We start from the raw sequence: 20,872 nt of genomic DNA, 5'->3' as shown, positions 1-20,872 counted from the left end.
GACAGCCGAGGTACAATTACACCTCAAGGCAAGACCAACAGCACACAGTCACTGGGTCGCTCAACCCAAGCTGGACAAGATGTCACCGCTGCGCACTTCAGTGGTGAATATCCAGAACCAGAAACCAGAGGCATCGAGAAATGCATAAAATATCTTCAGTATCGCTTGCTTCAGTGGGCAAGGCAGGGCGTGATGTCTTCAAGAAAGATTGCCATCTAAGAGCTTTTAGGAGTACTGAGCTGTTGTCACACAGCGAATCGGCTGAAGTTAGCTCCCGCCGTAGCTCGGGAGGGTACCACTTGCTTGAAACACTCGCCCCATACACGTCCCAAGGTTGTGTGCACATAGAGAACATACACAGTCCCTGGCACACAGTGGGGAGTTTTAGGGATGAGGCAGCTTCCAGTTTTTCAGGAAGGGTCTGAGTAGGTTTCAGGTTAGTGTTTATCTTAACTTTCCATTGAATGCCCACCCATTGGATGCCAGGCATTGGTGTGGAGGGTAGTATATGTCATTTCACAGAAGGTCTATTGTTGACACAATTGTTGTGTTGGGTGTATTCACAAGTGACAGAGTGTTATTTTGCCTGCTGTTTTGTTGTCTAAGTCTTGCCTTGCCCCTGCCCCAGATTCACTCCCTTCAAGCTAAAGGCTTGAAAAGCAGTCTCTTTGACCAGTGGCCCAAGAACCATCGAAAATCAGCCATCAGCCTAAGAACCCCCGAGGGACAGGGATGGTCTCTGCTAGGACCCCAGTGCTTGAGGGGCACCTCGCTTTACATGAAAAAAAGGGGGAACCGAGCTAGAAAATTTCCCTTTTCCTCGAGAGAGGTTCCCTGTCGATCAGTCCTTAGCTTGAGCACACACTTTCTCCTGGAACCAGCAGTAGCAGGACCCAGGGGCGTCTCCCCTGGACCTCAAGTCGTCACCCCGAGAGGAAGGACGAGCCTGGGAGAATTGCACACCGGGCACTCCCCCCCTCCCTACACACACACCCCAGCGCCCTCCTGGCAGCAGCAGTGCCCTGCAGCTCGCGTCTGAGCGGCGGCCTGCGGAGTGGGTGGCGCAGGGCAGGGGTGGTATATCCTGTCTGACGGAGGGCGGGTCCGGCCAGTGCCTACTGAGGGACGAGCCGGGCGGAGGCACCAGGAGCAGCAGCCGGGAGCCCTCACGCGGACCAGCCCTCTATGGCCATAGGGAGCCGCTGAGTGGAGAACACGCGCTCGCAACCCGGCTCGCACCTTTGCGCTCGCACTCCCCGCTCCCCTGGCCCGCGCCTCCCGCCACCATGAACCACTCGCCGCTCAAGACCGCGCTGGCGTACGAATGCTTCCAGGACCAGGACAACTCCACGCTCGCTTTGCCCTCTGACCAAAAGATGAAGACCGGCACGTCGGGCAGGCAGCGTGTGCAGGAGCAGGTGATGATGACTGTCAAAAGACAGAAGTCTAAGTCTTCCCAGTCGTCCACCTTGAGTCACTCCAACCGAGGTAAAGACGCGCGCGGGACGCCCTTGGGATGGTGCGTCTCTTCCGACGCGCTTCCGTGGGCCCGTGGGGACAGTGTCAGCCTGCCTTGGCGGGGTCTGTAAAGAGTGCGCACATCTCAGCAATCAGGCCATTGCCACGGGGTGGACCTGACCGCCTCCAGCTAGCCTGCTGCTGGAGATCGGTGGCTCGCTGTGGGTTAGGATGGGTGGCTCTCTGGGGACACAGCTGGGACTAACTTTTTGTATCCAGATGGCTCTCTTTCCCCAATCCTGCTTCATGGGTACCAGCCTCCGATTATCTTTAAGTATCTGTCCTGAAGTTCCAGACCCGAGTGCTCTAGCCTATCCCCCTCCCCCATCCTCTCATTCACCTTCTGCAGGTTTTACAATCATCAGAACCTTTGGTCTCTGGCTTGCACCCAGGCGGAGAGGAACAACTTCCCTAGGGGAGGTGATGTGTAAAGGAGGAAAGGGAGCATCGGAATTACTGCGGTGAAATATGGGTTCAGGAGTGGCATTATGGGATGGAGAGGTAGTCAGGGAGCGCCTCCCCTGCTGTTTTACATGGAGTCTAAGCAAACCACAGATGCAAATCTAATTAAGAGGCCAGAGCCCCCATAACAAGGAAGGGAGGACTGGGTGCTTGCTCTCTTTCTCTAATCCTTAATACAGAGCCCCCTTCCCCTGACCCAGCTTAAGTAGAAAATACCGACAAACAGGAAATGAATTCAGTAGCGTGGGAAAACTCCCAGGCTCAGCTGAGCCCACTTCACCAGTTTAGGCTCCCAGTCCTATCCCAGTCCCAGGCTGTGTGAGTGACAAGCCCCAGTTTGGGGGAGGCCAGGAGAAAGGTCCCTGAAGCCGAAAGCGGAAAGTGTACATGACAAGGTGTCAAAGGTAGGAATTTCAGAGTAAAACTTTCTACAAAAGATTCCCAGTAAGAAATATGCCAACCTTGGTTTATCAAGTGTCATTGGCAAAACTTGAACGCGTTTGTTATTTAGCCAAATTGAGTAAAATGCCAATAAAAGACCACACTGTGAACCAGTCCAGGTCAAACAGAGAATGCTTATAGAGACCTGGGGGAGCAGCAAGGGACACCTGCCAGCCCTCCAGTGTGCCCACAGGCCCATACTCTCTGCCCTAGGCATGTGTTCCCTAGTGGCCCCTTGGTAGAGCTAAGAAGGAGAAAATGGCTGTTGGCAGACTCTGCCACCTCCTACACCAAAAATCTTTGCTGTTCTCTGTGCCCTTTGCCCCTGTCTGGGCACCTGGCTCCTCTCCTGACAGATGTGCCCTAACTCCTCTTTTATTTACAGCCTTTGTCACTGCTTACTGGCTTCATTTGAAAGCAGGTTTGGAGTGACAAAGAGCCTCCTGGAGCCTTTGTCTGGAGCCACAGCCCAGGGCATAGCTTAAGGCCACCCACTGTCCTCAGCTTACTGCTTAGCCTTGTCCTTTTCCACCCCTGTTCTACCAGACTCAGCTCCTGGCTCCTAGAGCCAGGAAAATCTCAAACTGTGTTCAGGGCCCAAACATCCCTTCTCACTACCTATCAGGGTGTTCCCTGACATCTGTCACCTCAAACTGCTGCTTCTAGCTTTGGCCTTGTGGGTAGCCATCTGTTGATGTCTCTGCCAAAGGTTCCCCAAGGGGATTCAGCCGGGCAGAGGCTTAGGGCTGACCCTGATGCCTCCTGAAGCATCCTTGTCCAGAAACTCCTGGGACTGGCCCTGTAGGTGTGTCTGCTCTAACCTCAGCCTCAGGGAGGTTCCCAAAGGGAGGGCCAGTTCTCCCGGCTGGAATAGGCAGTTGGGCCACTTGGAGCTGGTGCATCTGGTTTGTCTGGCTTTGTTTTCGTCAGATTTCTCTGTCCTCTTCATCCGAAACGCCCAAGTGTTCTGTGTCTGCTGCACAGCCATTCTGCGCTCTCTTTCTTCTGGTAATTTCCATGTCAGAAGCCTGCGTTCCATGCTGGAACAGACCAGTTGGCAGCCCGGGAAGGCCCCCACTGCCTGGACAGTTGAATTCTCACAGGATCTTCTCCTGGAGCAGAACACAGGTTTCAACAGGGTCTGGAGCTTCTTGCCTCACACCCAGAGCCTCTTTGTTAGAACTCACACTCTAAAGAAGGCTGACCCCACCCAAGGGGTTCCTCGGTAAAATGGCCACTGTTCCTGGTGCTCTTGATGAACAGACAGAAAAAACATAGCAATAGCCCCAGGCGGTTAGAAAAGGCCTTTACTTTTTTCCCTCAGACCCTCATCCATCAGGTCCACTCTTGTCACTTTGTTCTCTTCGGCAAGGGGGATTTGAGCTGTTGAGGGCTGGAGAAGGAACCTGGCACCATTTTAATGTATATATCTACCTATTCCCTCCTTGTTCATGGTAGGCCAGATCCCTCAACTTGGTCATGAAGTCCCCAGGAGGGCTAAAGACCATGCAGAGGAAGGTTGCTATCTACCCAAGGGAACTATCCATGAAGTATCAAGTATTTGTCTTCCTGACTATGTGGGAAATAAGCAAATGGTAGTGGTAGTTGTGTGTGTGTGTGTGTGTGTGTGTGTGTGTGTGTGTGTAGTGTGGGGGGGTGGATCTGTTCAGCAAGAGATCTTTGCTAGGGACTATTGATGTTTCTAAGGGTTGGAAAGGCTCCCCTGATTGTTGATAACAATCTGTCCTATGAGGGTGAAGGGCTGACAGATAGTTACAACTTTCAGGTGTGTACACCTCATTTGGAATCTCTTCCTACAGCTTATCCCATATCTCATTTGAGTCAGGCACAACAACAGCCACCATAACACACAGATCACACACAAGGTTTCACAAAGGGACTTTTCTTCTATCGCTTCTTCCAAAGTATTTAACAAGACTAGCATTTGAACTGCATGGCGCTGGCTGCTTAACTGTCCGTGGGTCTAAAGTCCCGTCTTGGGCCAGAAGCTTTTTCTTCTCCCCTTTGTGGGTATTTCCCACCAAATCACAGAGCCTTTCTTCCCTCTGAGCAGAGACTGGAGTTTGGCTAGATTTAAGGAGCTGCCCGCTCACCCTCCAAGTTTCCCGCCTGTTCGGGAGCTGCAGTCTCATGCCCGCTCCTGCGTGCCATGAAAGGGCAGCCTTGGGCGGCCCTGCTTTTGGTGACTTGCGTGTTTGTATTTGCCTGTGTCTCAGCATGAACCCCTGCCAAAGGAGGTCTGTTCATTCCATCCTTGAAAGCTGGCCTTTCCTGGCCACGGACTGTGGGTCAACATCACTGTGGGGTTGTTTTCTCAGACTCCAAGCTGAGATGAGAGATGCTAAAGGGCATTTGTGTTTAAGCTTGTTCCAGAGGCAAAACATACTAATTAAACTTCAAATGAACCAATTCTGTTTCTTTACCGTTTATCTTGGCTTGAAGTTGGGGTTTTAGCCACTATTTCTGTTGACCTGTTACAACACATGCAAAAATGTGGAGTATCCCAGGGTGTTTTGTAGATAATGCTGTTTGTTTCCTGGATCCCATTCTCTGTTCAGCTCCCAGACAGAGCCTGTAAAAATATATTGGAGGTATTACTGCCGGGTAACCCGTGGGGGGGGGGGGCGCTGCAACCCACCCAAATAGTAAATACTAACATGCCGTTTATTCTAGACTTAAGAATCTAAAAGGTGCTTCTGTGATGGGGCATAACTTCTAGAAGGTTTATGATGTTTGACCATAACAGAATGGAAGGTCGCCAAATATCCTTATTTGATATTCTTTGTAGGTGTGTGTTATATACATGTACATACATTCTTCACAAGGATATATATGTTGTAGACATACAGTTACTCTATACACATGGACATGCACAATTACATATATACATATACTACAATATACATGAATATGAACATATATGCACACACACATATGTACATGTGACATATACTCATACACAATGCATATATACATATATATACATATAAACACCACATACATGAACATACACATGCATGAAAACATTTAGCACATGCATAAATGTACACACACATATATTGTACATTATGAATATATATATATACACATATGAATACATGCATTTGCTACACACATCTATTCATAGATACACACACAGCACATCCCGTGCATGCACATGTACTGATACACACTTAGCACATAGTGTAGGCATGTACACACACCACACCTTGCAGCCGGTACTATGGCAGGAGCCCAGCTTGGCTTGTTACGATTTTCTTCTTTGCAGTCTTGGACAAGTCAATACCTTTCTCTGGGTCTCTGCAGCTGTTAGGAATTGAGTAAGAGCATATCAAAAGTGCTTTGTGCCCTTTGGAAATAGATTTATAATCCTCTCCCTCTGTAAAGACTTTGCCCAAACTGCCTGCAGCTGTCTGAAAAAGACAAGACTTCCTAGTTGTTTTGTCTCTCTAGTAAATATCCTAGCTAGACTACAAAAATAAAATTCTCATCATCTAACCCCAAACGAAGGTGCAGGTTCTAAAAATCCTGGGGGACGCTTAGAAAGCAAGTACCCAGGTCCTGCTGTCGCGATTCTGATTTAGTCCGTCCAGAAGTTGGTGCTATAAAACCGTTTGCTGATTATGCCATGAATTATGATCCCAGTTCCTACCGTTCTCTCATGTCAGACCAGCACAAGGATTCCCTGTACCTGATGTACACTTGCTCTTGCTCCCCTAGAGGAGTGGTTCCTATGTAATGGGTTATGCTCCTGACCACAGCTGCCTACACAAGGCCTGTTCCACAGCATGGGCCTGTGCTGTACCCATGCCGTGGGTTCAGCTGTAGCCACACGGGTACTATCAGATAGAACAGGCACATCAGAGCTCACTTTAACCATTGCTCAGCAAAGCATGCAGGAACCTTATGAGGTTGAGGAGAAGATGTCTAATGAGGGCAGCAAGGTGTGTTTGGGCCTTTCTGTTGTATGCATAAGCCCAGGAGCCAAGAACTGTTGCAGAGAGTGCTTGATGAAGTTGTACTGAACTCTTTGCCCTCCCTGGGATCCTGGGAGCTCCAGATGAGGAGATTGGTCATGCTCCTGTGGCCGGAGGAGAGGCATAAGTCCTCCTCAGGTCCTTAATCATCTGTTCACACAGTAGGAGTGGGATTCCTTCCCACTCTTGATTATCTTCCAGGGACAGCGTCTCACATGTATCTTCCAAGAAGTTCTCTCTATTACCTCATTTAAATCCCTCTCACTGTGTGTCTACCTGTGGGTACCACAGATAAAGAGAGCTCTGGAGCAGGGGTGGGTAAGGACCTTTTCAAAGCTGAAAGATTATGGGCTTCTTTCTTAAAATCTTTATACTGAGGAATCGATGGGCTTGATTTGGGTACAGAAGTAAGAAGATGTGTCGGTCTTCTGGGAGATAGTTATAGACTCCCAGAGAGGCTACCTTCTGACAAGTGTAGCTAAGCTAAGGAGGTAGGTTTGGGAGATGGGAAATCGAGGCGTTTCAGGTGGCCTCTACCCCTGAGGGCTGTTAGCCAAGCAGGCCTTATCCTGGGGATATTTATGATATAGAAGCTTATTCTGGGAATGGAGGTGAGGTGCATCTAGTTTAAGTACAAAAGTACAAAATCCCTTGCTTAGAGAGCCCCCAGCTTTCTGGAAGAAGGATACGAATAGTGCATGGATGGATGGGTGCTCGTGCACGCGCGCACACACACACATACACACACACACACACACACACACACAGAGAGAGAGAGAGAGAGAGAGAGAGAGAGAGAGAGAGTTGTACGGACCCCACACTCCAAGAAAAGTAGAGTAAGCACAGCCATTGAATCCAGGTTGTTGTGATGGAAGTTTGAAGTATTAAAATATGCTTGGGATCATCTGTTGCTTATTTTTTGCAGAGTATTAGATGCAGACAGGGAGTTGGCTCAAGAAGAGAAAGAATGCTTCAAGTGTTGTGGGTGGGTGTGACTGTTTGAAAGCTCGAAAGTGGAGAAGGATGAGTCGCCCCTCCCCCATGCTTACCTGCCTTTCAAAGATTTTGTAGCTGGGAAAGCTTGGGTCACCCATATGACACAAGAAAGCCAGACAGTCTCATCTAAGGCACAGACCAGAAGAGGAGCACAGAACTGTCCTCAGTGCAGTAGCTTATCCAACATGGCTCCACCCAGTGAAATTCCACATTGACATGGGCCTGAGACAAGCAGCTCCCACTGCCTGTGGATCAGGGAAACTCTTTGATATTCTAAAGCGTTGGGTTCTGTGTGTAGGCAGACATGTCCTGATGATGCCCACGCAGAGATAGCTGCCCACCTCACTTAAGAAGCCCACATCATTTTGTTCCCGGCAAATGAACCCATGTAGAGAGAACAGTGGGAAAGGCAGCTGTTTGTCAGGAAAAACAGTGTGATTCAGAGGGATAACTGGATGTTCAGATATTCTCCCTTTACCTCCACACCCGGGATAAAGAATCTGTCTCAAAGACACTGAAACTTTCATACAGCCTCCTCTTTTGTTCCAGTTAACACTGCCCTCAAAGAACATTTGGAGTAAAAGAGGCCCTGGTTGATAGAGTTCTAAGACTAATCTCACCTGGTATTAAATGGGGGTATTGAACCTCTAGGTACCAGAGTATTTTTCCCACAGGGCTGGCTGGACAGGGGAGGAAAAGTGGCGCCAAAATGCCCAGCTCAGGCCAGTACGGCCAAGGCACAGCTAGAGCAGTGCCTTGTATGTGGGATCCCTAGGAAAGCAGAGATATAACTCAGGCTTTGTAAAGGTGCTCAGAGTATCCAGTGTTAGAGATACTACAGGCATGGGTTGTATATGCAGCAGAGGCAATTATGGATAGCCAAGAAAGGCTTCCAAGGGGGCTGGAGAGATGGCTCAGTGGTTAAGAGCACTGACTGCTCTTCCAGAGGTCCTGAGTTCAATTCCCAGCAACCACATGGTGGCTCACAACCATCTGTAATGAGATCTGATGCCCTCTTCTGGTGTGCATGAAGACAGCTACAGTGTACTCATATACATAAAATAAATAAATCTTTAAAAAGAAAAGAAAGGCTTCTTAGGTGTAAGTTTTGTACTCCTGGAGAGACCAGGAAGGGAGCAAGCTGTCATGGTTACTCTTGCAGAGGGAGGAACACTGTGTTCTTGCTGTTGAACCTGTTTTCTAGAGGGCATAGTTTACTATCCAGGCACCCTGGGGTCCGGAGCGAGGAAGGGTGTGGGAACAGTGCAGTTACAGAGAGGGCTCACCATCTCCCCTCACTCCCCGGCTTCTGCTGGCATGATTTCTGATGGGTCACATCTCTAGGTTCCTCCCTACCTTTGCCACCTCTGCAGCTGTGTATCTACCTTCTGCCATAACGGCTGCTTCACTCACACAGGGATGCAGGCAGCTCCCCGATTGCAGATCGGTTTTTGAAGGTTTCCGAGGTTGCCTGGAAGGAACCAAGCAAAGGAGACATATGCCTCAGAGCAGTTTTCACCTGAGTCACTTGGAGGCATGGGAACAGCTCTGGGGAGAATAGAGTATCTCATCCTCTGCTTCCGTTCAACACCTCCATTTCTTCCTCTGTGGCACAGTGCCTATGTCTCCTGGAGGATGTTTAAGAGGACAGCCAGGCTGGTGAAGGGCATAGAAGGGAGAGTTTTATATGACCTACAGGAATCAGGTCATGTTGGTAGATTCGCCCTCACTGGGGTGGAGGCCTGGGTGGGAGCCTCCAAGAGATGATTCCTAAAGTAGGAGGCCTCCCCAGGGCTTTGTTGAAGTACCTGTCACCACCCCAGAGTTTCCATCTTGAAGTAGCTGGCTGACCCTTACCTGCCCTTTGGGGAGAAATGCCTGCTCAAGAGACGAAAGCCAAGCAGACACTGGCCTGCCAAGCTTTAGAAGAGTTGACAGACACGGACTGGATCAAGGCGGGTGAGACCTGGGCATCAGCTCATTGGAGTCCTGATTGCATCTGTGCCTGGCTGGGACCCCCTTCTCTAGTAACCAAGTCCATAGGCTTTCTCCTGTTCCTATGGCAACATGGTTCATCCAGAAGAGCAGCTGCACTTTGGACAGAGTTGGGAGCAAACTTACCGTACCTGCAGAGGGCTGGGCGTAGTCAGGGGCTTTTGTGGACTGGGCAGAATCCTAGGACTTCATTTTTAGGGGGAAGACATGGACCTGGGCCCTATGGGGTGGGATTTGGGGCTCTGTGGGTGGAAAGTCTCTGGCATGAGTCTGAGGCAGGAGGCAAAGGATTCAGGGTCAGTCTTAGTTGTCAGCCATGAAAGCTGAGCCTCATCTTAGAAAAGTTTCTCTGGATGGATCAGGTATATGTCACTATAATCTCATAGCTATGGGAGTATATGTCCATAGTGAATGGACCACTTAGGATACAGAAAAGGCAACCTTTACAGGAAAAAAAGGAGCTGAGGCCCAGAGAGAGTTTATGAACCAGGCCAGGACCAATTGTAACACATTCAGGCTTCTGGGGCAAACCGTCTCAGCCAATATTTCTATGTCCTATTCACCCTCCAAGAAGAAGAGGAATTGGAGTCAAAGGAAATGCCTTTGTTACGAATCTCGTGCTGGGACAGAGGAGGTGGCCCTAAGCAGGTTGCTGGCCTAATTCTGAACTATCCTGTTCTTGTTCCCAACTCAGACAATCTAGATCCCAGAAGCAGAAGTGAAAGGGTTAATGAATCCAAGGGAGGTCAAGGTCTAGCTCTCCTCCTTAGCAGGACTTCTGATGGGGGATTCCAAAGATCACCTTAGAGGAAAGGAATGTGCATCCCTCTAAGAAGGCTCTCACCCGCCTGCTCACCTTTATTCCCATGGACTTCTCTTTCATGGTGCTTCCAATGTAGCCAAGGAAACAGGACAGCCAGAGGCTCATGACATGGGGTACAGCCGCAGGATATATCAGAGACTAGAGAGATTGCTCTGAGAAGGACCGCTCAGTGAGAGCTTCCTGAAGAAGATGATGAGGTCTTGATTCTGGCTTTGAGACATGTATAGACTATGAGGGGTATGGCTCAGAAGAGAAGAAAGATTCATCATGGGGAATGATATGTCACTGTGACCAATGTTTCATGACATTAAGATCTCAAACAGACCAACTTGCTTGGGGTTGATGCTGTGTTGTAAAACCCCCCTCCTCTTCCTGCCATTCTGAGAAAGAAAAGGAAGATGGGTTGCTGCTCAAACCCCAAATCCAGCCTGCTTTCTGTGATTCAAAGCCACTTCACCACTAATAACCCTAATGACACTGTGTCCTCCTGCAGAGCCTGTCATTTGTGGGTCTCCAAACATTGTGAAAACATTAATTAATCTTCACTGGCCCTTTGAGGTTGACCATTGTTCCCCGTTTACCAGCCAGAGGACCTCGGAAGAGAAGGAAGGGGCAGGCCCGATCATCTGAGGGGGCTGGGCTCAGGTTTGAACTCACAGTCCTGATAGAAGTGGTCTAAACAGCTTGCCCTTCAGTGAGCTTCTACCTTGACGCTCTGAACCCGGGATGTCGAGATCCTTCCTTCCTTCCCCAAGTGGGCAGCTCTTCTTTGTGGAACGTGAACTTATAATTCCCTGGGTCGGAACTGCCATTCTCCAAGGCTCTCCGGGACAGCTCCTACCCTGTAGGTGTCAATGACTCCCATGGGGTCTAAGAGCAAGCTGGTGGTTCTTTGGTGGACCATGGCTATGGCAGACATGGAAAGATATGGTGGGCATGTCCAGCAGATGACAAGCCATTCTCCATTCTTCCCCAGGAACTCAGTCTGTTTCCCTCCACAGAGGTGGCAGACCTGCTGTGGGTGATAGCACGGAGGCAGGGAGGGTGAAGATGATGGTCATCTCTGTCCTAACCTTCCTTCTCTGCCCTCCAGGTTCCATGTATGATGGGCTGGCTGACAATTACAACAACTATGGCACCACAAGCAGAAGCAGCTACTTCTCCAAGTTCCAAGCCGGGAATGGCTCATGGGGATATCCGGTAAGGAACTGCTTCCACTTTGAAAGATCTGAAACATCTGTGGTCATGGTCTGGGGTTTCTGATGGTGAGAGCTTTCACTGGTTGCTCAAAAAGAGAAATGCAGACTTCAGTCAGTAAGTCAGGATTGCAGATCTAACTAGGGCTGCTGGCTTAGCCACTGCCTCATAGGGGGCTATGGCAATCTCCTTTGATGCTCATTGGGTATTTCTGAGTAGCTCATGAGAACTTTTTAGAGAAAGCATTTTTAAGAGTTTATCCCCCCAATTTTCCTGACTTGATCAGGATATGTGAGAAGTTTTAAATTCTGGAGGTTGTTTGTAGTAGGTAGAGGTTTTGGGGAGAAATCATGAAGTGTTTTCTCATTTCGTGTGTACTAGTGATCAAAGAAGTGCCCAGAAAGCCTCTCCCATGCCCCCCAAGATAAGGAGAACATGTTCTTCACAGCAGCGTCTGCAAAAGCAGCCTTCTAGGAGTTTTGCCTGGGTTTTTGAGTCAGAGAAGTTTGGGTTCAGATTCAAGCTCTGTTACTCACTGAACTTGTGTCTTTGGGTCTTAACTTTCAGGACTCAAGTTCCTTACAAGTCAAGCGATACAACAAAGACTTCTTGGGTTTATTAGCAAGGATAAATGAAGTAATATACATTAAAAGCAGATGACAGTTGGAAAGGTTACAAAAAAATTAAAGTGGGTGGAGTTAATCACAGATCCTTTAATCCTGGTTCTGGCTCAGTCTTCCTCAACTCCCCCTACCCACCTGAATAGATGCCTACGGAGCTGAGCTCTACACAAAGTACTATGCTGGGTGCTCTGGATACAATCATGGGAATTAGCATATGTTTTGTCCCATTCCAGAACCAAGAATATCAGGCTACATGGCACCCAAGGTTTCCCAGGGTCCTCAAGTTCCATGATTTTTATTTACTTTTGCTAATTTCAACCTTAACCTGCTTTGTTCTTGGGATTTCTTTTATGGGGTTTCCAAAACATTGAACAGACCAGGATAAAAGATATGCCTCCAAGCAAAACTAGGGCTGGGTCTTGTAAGGGATACAGGATCAGCAGCATTTGTTTTGAACAAAATGACCACAGATGTCACTCCAAGTCGCTGAGGGTCCTGGGGTCCTGTGCAGGAAGAGTGGGCAGTTTGTGAACTTGGTGTTCTTCTACCACGGCTTGATTCCCTTTCTTGATCTGGATCTCTCGTGGATGTTGCAGATTTCAGACGAAGGAAAAGAATGAACTCAGTCTGCTACGAATTTATCTCTTATCCTTTGTGGGGATCATCTACATCAGTTGTCACTCTCAGGATAACATAAACTTAGTCGATCAAACTGAGTAAGCTTGCAGAGCACTCATAGATGCCAAAGGGCTTTAACGCGAAGGGTGATGTCCAGAGAGATTCAGAAACTGCCTTAGTGATGCAGAATAAAGGGGTTGGGTAAAGCCCCCAGAAGGCAAACACCTGGACTCACTGATCCAAGTGACTATTCATGCTAATGGATAACAATGCCCATGCTCCGTGTGCCCAGGCCGGGGCTCAAGCAGCTTCTACTCTCTGCTGAGACTCCTGATAAAACTGGTCAAGTCTGAGCGCCAGTTTTCCCCTCCACAAAACGAGACCGATGCTACCAGTTTTTCTACTTCACATGTAGCTATCATGCTATATTAACCGTGTTAGCAAACAAAGAGTGTAACCATGGAAATGTGGGAGGATGTGTTTCTAAAAGACATCATATGGCCCGTGCCTTTCTAACATGTTTTTATAGATAAGCAACTCAATCCTTAGCTGTCTAGCTTGCCATTAATGTTCCCAAACGGCCCCCACACCTCCCCAGGCCCATTTTCTGACAGCCACTGGAAATCCTTTTCCTTCCAAAGGCCCAACCCTCTTCACTCCTTTGCTTGCAATACTGCAGACATGACTCATGACAGGGTAGCTGCTGGGGCTTGTCCCGGCTCCTCTCAGTTCAGAAGAGGCTATGGGAACGGGGAAGAGCTGTGCACACACGAGGATTTGGCAGAGGGAGGGGGCCGAGTAGAGAGGAAATAGAGTAATTGATATTGGAGCCAGACGTATAATCAGCCGCACACTGAGCTAAACCAAATGGGGTCCCTATTCAGAGAGGAGGAGAGTGGGAAGAACAGTAATAGTGATCTGTGGCGTGAGAAAACCGTGTGCCTGTGAGATTTTTCCTGTGGTTGGCACAACTGGCATGGGATGTTGTATGTCCCACCCTCTGGTGAAACCAATATGGCAGCCCAAAACAGGGAGTATGGGGAGGAGGGTGTGGTTCATCTGCAGGAGTTGCTGAGAGCTGGTGAAGAACCATTTCCTACATTCTATTCACTCGGTGGGTCAGTCAGCTAGCATTGAGCAACTTCTGGGCACAGCACCACAGGGCACACATTGCAGAAGATACTGCAAAGACTCACGTCGCCCTCAGTGAACTTCTAGTCAAGTTGGAAGAAGCAAAGGTGAACAGAAATGGATAAAGGCAATGGTTTCTGTACTGGAGAATTACACCAACATCCTGCTCAAATGGTTCTAGAGCCTGTAGATGTTTGTAAATGGAACTGTTTTCAGTGTGTCTTAGAAGTTATCTAGGTACTAGTATTACTTCCTTATGATCCTCTTAGATCAGAATTGCCCGCTCTGAGCCCTACATTCTTCAGATTTGATTGTGGTTGCAAATATCTCACCATTCTCAAATACTAAAGCTTTATCACTAGTGAGTAAATATTTTCTTTAAACATAGAGTAGGCAATAGAATCGAATAGAATAGGCAATTCTAAAAGAAAATTCTAACTATATTTTGAAATTAGTAGTGTTACTTTATAGTCTGTATCATTAGACTATAATCTTCTAGCTAAAAAAATCCTTTGCATTTATCAATGACCAATTATGTTACAAGTTTTAGGAAACAGAATATAAAGAGTCTTATAAATAAGCTTAAAATGAAGTGAGTCTGGCATACAAAAAGCATCCAGGGGCTTAAGGAATAGACTGGTCCAAAGCAAACCATTTGCCTCAGCATCACACTACCAACTATGGGTCATTCCAGCCTCCTCCTTCAGAGACAAAGTACTGCCCACAAGACAGTATTACAACCCAACGGTCCTACAGGCATTCCAAAGAAGAAATCTGTGACATGAGACAAAGAATGTCCCCACACCTGACACCTCAGATGAGCCAACTCTGCTCCCATCCCAGTTCTCAGAGCCAGACAGCCAGCCAGACAGAGCACCAGTGGGTTTTACAGATAGGAAACTCAGGCCCAGAGATGACAAATGATTCACTGAAAGTCACACAGATGCCTAATGGTATGGCGGCCTAGATCCCTGACCTCCTACCTATTCACCTGGGGAGATTTGTTTTCCCTGCTCTAGGTACTTAGACTTTTTGTGACGTTGATTGTATCTGTCCTTATAGAATTCTATGTGTCAACAATGCAGCCATGTTTGAGGGACTCACAAGAGGTCTATAAATCCAAACCCTTTCATCCTCTCTTCCCCAGACTTCCAGTTAATTCTTCTGTCCTTGGGGGAGTCTAATGCCAACAGGAGAAGGAAGGGAATGCCCATAGTTTCTCTTCCTAGACTCAATTTTTGTTTACTTGGCAATAATCACTAATGGGAAAGTCATAGCAAACTTATGAGGTAAAATACAACAAAATGACATAACTAAAATAATTTTTAAAATACATTATTTATTTATTTATTTATTTATTTAATGTACATTGGTATTTTGCCGGTATTCATGTCTGTGTGATGATGTTAGATCCCCAGAACTGAAGTTAGACAGTTGTGACCTTCCATGTGGTTGCTGGGAATAGAACCAGGATCCTCTGGAAGAGCAGCCAGTGCTCTTAGCCACTGATCCATCTCTCCAGCCCCAATATTGTTGCTGTTGTTGATTTGTTTTGTTTTTCAAGACAGGGATTCTCTGTGTAGCCCTGGCTGTCCTGGAACTCATTCTGTAGATTAGGCTGGCCTCAAACTCAGAGAGTCCCCTGCCTCTGCCTCGGCTTTCAAATGTTGAGAATAAAGGCATCTCTGAAAAATATCTTTTAATATGAGACTGAAACACAGCTCTATGTCCTGTGTCTTAAGGTCTGTCATTCCAAGTCTCCATAAGAACTCCTCTACTGGGCTAGGAACCCAAGCAGAGTTACCTCAGGCTGCCTCTGTTTCTAATTGGAAAATAGAAGTCTTTGGTCCCTCTTAATTATCTGGATAATGGGTCACTTAAAATACCTTCCTCTGGTTCAGGTAGACCAGACTGGAGATACTAGAGAACTGAGACCATGTGGAAAGCACAGATACTCTGTTCTAAAGCTGTAAGTAGTCACTATCACATGGATCTGACTCCGTTGATGCTGAGGCAGAGGGCAGCAGCAATCCCCACTCCTGTGCACGTCAGAGCCAGCGTTTTCCTATTTTTAAAGCAGGAAACACATCCTGAGCATTGCATTAATTTGCGAGTTTATCGAGTAAAGTGGTTTTGGATGTGGTTTGAACTTGACCGTCCCTCCCAGGATCTGCTCTATAAAGGGAATCGATTATATGGACAATACCAGCCAGTTCCGAAATAGGATGAGCCACCGTGGCCGCCATATTGAATCAAAGATATGTTCAATTAAATTCAGCTTGGCATTCCTGAAGCGAGACTCTCCAGGAACACAGGGAGGGAGAATCCCGTCTTTGTCCTGGATCTTTCTCCGAGCTGCTTACCTAATTGATGTATCTGTGCTTGGTGTTCCCTTAACGACAGGGTCATGTGCACCATGCACTAGGGGCCTTCATTCTGAAGCTAACCAAACCTGTTTTTTCTCAAGGCAACCTATAGGAACTCTTGGTAAGATATCAGAACAATGGCCGTCTCAGGCTTTGGTGGGAGATAGTAATGTCATGGCGGTGCTCTCTGGGTTGGTGGTTCACCTCTGTCAGAGTGACAGTCAACAGAGGCTGGGTCTCAAGAGAGCATGAGAGAGAAACAAGCCTGACTTGACTCAGGCTCTTCAGTCCAAATCCTGGCTCTCCCCCTTCATTATCTGAGTGACTGCAGGCTTGCTCTTAAATCAGCCTGAGCCTCCATCTCTGAAATGTGGGAAATCTCTTTCTCAGTGTAGTAGGAAGACTATTGTATGATATAATCAATCAGCAGTTCGAGGCCTGGATTGAGGCCTCAATGACACGGCTACAAGATGGGGGACCTGAAGTGGCATTTGTTCTTTCAGCGTGGAATAAGGACCTTTTATTAGCTCCTTGCCAAAGCTTAACACTCTGTAGGCCTTGAGAGCTCACTCGCGACTCAGAGCTTCGGGGCCGAAACCGAACCCGGGTGGCTCTATGGTTGGCGTTGGTACTGCTCCTTCAGCCCAGAGGCTCTGCTTCAGTCCGGGTGAGTAAAGGCTCTCTGCCTCCTTCCTGCTCTCATCTGAGCATCTCTTACCACCCAGTAAAGGAAGTCCAGTTAGCTCTTGCCACATCTGGAAGATGTGTTAGGAGTTCATTGACTTTAGCCTTGCAGAGGGGTAACCGAGGCATAGCATGTAGCTCCACTAAGTAACTCCCCTGACTTAAAGTTTCAGGCTCAGCGCCTCTGCTCCCTCTTCCCATTCCTAAGTGCTACTCCAGGCGTGCAAGCTGGGATCCTTTGGCGGTGCCTGCCAGCCTTCGCCTTTTCTTGCAAAGTCCCGGTGAGGGAAGGTAGTGTAGACTCTAACATGGATCCTGCTCTCGGAGGGAGCAATAGATGGATTTGCCAACTCTGTGTTTCTGATGCCAGCTCATGACTCACTTCCCCCAAGCCTTGAGAGATAGGAGGGTCCCACAAGGGCCCCAGGCTATCACCCGACAAGAAGAGACAACGATCCTACTTGCCAAAGGACAGAATGTGCCTAGGAAGGCAAAAGGAGGCATCTGAGACAGTGACTGGAGAAGGGTAAATGTGCCTTGTCCCTGACAACTCATTGCTGCTATAGGCAGGCTCCCAGCACTTTAAAAGTGGAACTTCATCTACACGAATGTCCATGACAAATGGCCCTCCTTGACAAGCCACCGTCTATCCCAGTGCCTCTGCTAACATCTAGGTTGAGCAGCTTCCATTTTATGCTTCTCCCTCCACAGTTGGCTTAGCTTACCTGAGTCGTATACACTTAGCTGAGGACCTCTCCGATCTAACATCCACAGCCTGAATCCTTCCCTGGCAAAGGAGTGAAGGATGCTCTCTATGCAGTGCCCATGATCCTACGGAGATAGGAGGACAGGGTTATGATACATACGTGCAAGTGGCATCACTGAGTAGAAGCTTCAGGTGGGGGCCAGACGGGCCTCTAAGAGATGCTAAATGCTGAGCTGTGTGAAAAGAGAGGAGAGGATGGAGAACACAGCGAAGCCCCGTGGCTGGGACCGAGGAGAAGGAGCACTGCTCTGGCTGTCCCAAAAGAATACATCACCACACAGGGGTAGCAGCTTGTGAGTCCCACAAGACCCCCTGGCTTCCTACAGCCAATCCCTTGGGAACAGAACTCACACTGCCCCCTCAAAGTGGATTGAGCAGGTCTACACACTCTCCTGCCTAGTCCTCTTGTTCTCATGGGGGAGCTGCAGGATAGATGGGTGGCCTTTTGTTAGGGAAGGAGGGGGAAGACTGGATGTAGCTAGCTCAGGGCATGGCCAGTAGCCCAGGACACTGTCAGCAGCAGACTCTGCCCAGAAACTCCACAGAAAAGAACGTTACTATCTCCCAGGACAGCAAAAGTTGGTTTCAGCTTGATGGGTCAGCTATGGTTTCCATACAATTAATACAGAGCTCCAAGTTGGTAGTCAAATTAGAAGAACCAAGACTTAGGCTGATTCACTGGGGCTCAATTCCTCCCTTTCTCCCTTTCTCCCTTCCTCCCTTGCTCCCTCCCTCTCTTCCTTCCTTCCTGACTAGGGATTAGGAGACACATAATGAAACAGTAGCTACTGAGCATGGGATAGGGTTGTCTTCTAAAATGGAAGCTTCCAGAAGATGTAGCCATTGCTTTCTTCCTCACCCTCACACATTCTAAGTACAGCCTCCGAATCTTAAGAGGAATGGTGTGAAGGTTAAGTAGAATCAAGAATAATGAAATAAATGTCTTTAGTTTTCTCTGGACGTTATTAATGGAGTTTTGGTTGGGGCCCTTTTGGGCGGGGGGTGGGGGTGGGGTTGACAGTGTACTCGGCCAGCATGCTAGTCTTTAAAGTCCTGACACTGTGGTTAAAGACAAAGAACAGATGAAACAGCAGCCTAAGAGAGGATATAATTAAAAGCTAAATTCTACAGCACATGCTGACTTCAATCTCAGTAGGCCTCAGTTTCCTGGTCTGTAAATGAAAGCTGCCAGGGGTTGTAGGGTTTAGGGATGTGGCCTTAGGATCTGGATTATAACAAGTAGGGGCTTGTAAGACTATCTCACCCCTCTGCCTTCTCTGTCAGCTCACACAATGTGATAATCCCTGGGATTAGAGCTCTATTTTGAACTTACACAGAGCATTCATGTTTTGGTTTCTCAGACTCGATCCTTGGGTATCTGTGAGATAGGTAGGTAACCAAGCACTTTGATTCTGATTTGATTTGCAGGGGAATTAAGTGGCAGGAAGGTGCAGGGGCTTGTTCATTACCTCACAGGTAGGTAGAGTTGGCAGAATTGAGTCTGAAGCCCAGTGGCCATGGGGGGTGGGTGGCAAGTCTAAAGCATGAAGAGAGACAAGAGCTGGGAGGGGCGGGGAGCTGGGTGGCATCTCTCCCCTGCCAGGGAGCTCTAAGCCAGAGTGGGGACTAGAAAAAGGGCCATAGATCTGAAGCCATTGAGGGATCTTCTGGTGCCTTTACTGGTGAGAATTTTCCTTTTGTCACTGAGCCCAGAGAGACAAACGCAGTAGCATTTCCCAGGTGGGTGGAAGAAGCAACCCCACCCTTCTCTAGGGTGAGGCTCAGCTTTCTCCCCCAGGGCCCTGGCAAGTCTCTGCGAGGCCTGCCTGCCTACCTGCCCCAAGAGCGCACACTCAGCTGAAAAACAAAATCAAATCTGGTTGTGGAAAGGCGGGGTGGGGAGGGGATGCAGAGAGACACAGGTGGAGAAAGGAGCAGCTTGGGGGCCCGCCCCTCCACCCCCACCCTATGTTCGGGGTGTGGCCTTAAAGGGGATGAAAATAGGGCTGAGCCAGGTTGGCCAGGATGCTGTGACTTCAGCAAGGGCTGAATAGCCAACCCCAAACCAAGAGCCTTCTGGGGCAGTGTGTGATTGGAGAAACTGAGGCTGATTATCCAGCATGCTAAGTCAGCCAGCAGGGAAAGAGGACTGAAGCCAGTTCTCCTGAATGGAGTTCTTGTCCCCTGGCTGTGTTAAGCCTCTCTTTGCACTCTGACATTTCCAAAACTCCAGTCACAAGCACTTAGCACTACAGTTTATTCAAACCAGCATTCCAACTCTTATTTTTCAAGGAATTCCTTTCAAATTTCGGTGCACTTCCTATGAAAAGAAAGTACACACCACTAACGTCGGATTACACAAAACCAGCATCCTTTGCTATAAAAGGAAGGTTAGCATGACCTTAATAACCAATATCAACTCTGGGCAACAGAAATCTAGCTAGTGCTAGAGAGGTGCGTTTGCTCCGCTGGATATTTTGAGTTGTTTTGCTCTAAAAGAGATGTCGGTGAGTAACAGGAGCATAGGGACTCACCCCTGGGCTTGGTCCTCATGAGCATCAGACTGGAAATGCAAGCATCTCTCCGTGCTTTGGTGATGGTTACCGCCTGTGTCCTTCAGACCCCTAAAGTCTTTTCACAGTCATGGTGCATGGTAAAAATATGTGAAGATTCTGAGTCATAAGATAATCATTCGGGATGGTTTTCCCACAATGATTCCCACCCAGGTCATATAGAGATCTGAGAGCCAAGAAGAAGGAAAAAAAAAAGCGCCCAGGTAGAGTTCTGCCACTCAGTAAAGCCACCAGCTCCATGCCTAGCTGAATACTTCTGCTAGTGGAATACGGAGAGATGAAGTCTCTGGCCTAGCGACTGCCAAGGGCCAAGCTCTATGGAGTAAAACCTCCTTTGGGACCAACCTTAGAGGGTTCAGGAACAACCCCCCAAGTTCTTCCACATTCACCTAAAATCCTAACCACCTCTCTGGAGGCCCTGTGGTGCTGGGGACAGATGGGAATACTCGGGAAGCAGCCAATGACCCATATTTCCCTCTTAACCACAGAGTCTTGAAGCAGGGCAGCCCAAGACACCCAAATCAATAGCTGGCTAACTCCAAGAGACTCCAGGCTCTAGCTTCCACTAACAACCTTAGCACCGGCAGCCCCTCTGTCCTCCACATAACGTTGGTGACCCAGCAGTGTATTTGGAGCAAGGTGTGGCCTAAAGGGACCAGTTCCTCCTCTCGGTTGCTATGC

General features: G+C 48.3%; 1 protein-coding gene across 1 annotated transcript in view; it reads left to right on the top strand.

The window, feature by feature from the left end:
- Window positions 1-1,286: 1,286 nt before the first annotated feature.
- PKP1 (plakophilin 1) overlaps window positions 1,287-20,872 on the top strand; it is a gene marked incomplete at its 5' end in the record, with an annotated part of 43,640 nt that continues 24,054 nt past the window's right edge. Inside the window, 2 exons of the mRNA XM_080917595.1 lie at window positions 1,287-1,488; window positions 11,327-11,433. Of these exons, the coding sequence (XP_080773721.1) occupies window positions 1,287-1,488; window positions 11,327-11,433 (309 nt within the window). The remainder of the gene's footprint in view (window positions 1,489-11,326; window positions 11,434-20,872) is intronic.

The sequence above is a fragment of the Micromys minutus genome (genome assembly GCF_963924665.1).
Source record: "Micromys minutus genome assembly, chromosome: 6".
Classification (NCBI taxonomy): Eukaryota; Metazoa; Chordata; class Mammalia; order Rodentia; family Muridae; genus Micromys; species Micromys minutus.
This window is presented reverse-complemented; position numbering and strand designations above follow the sequence as displayed.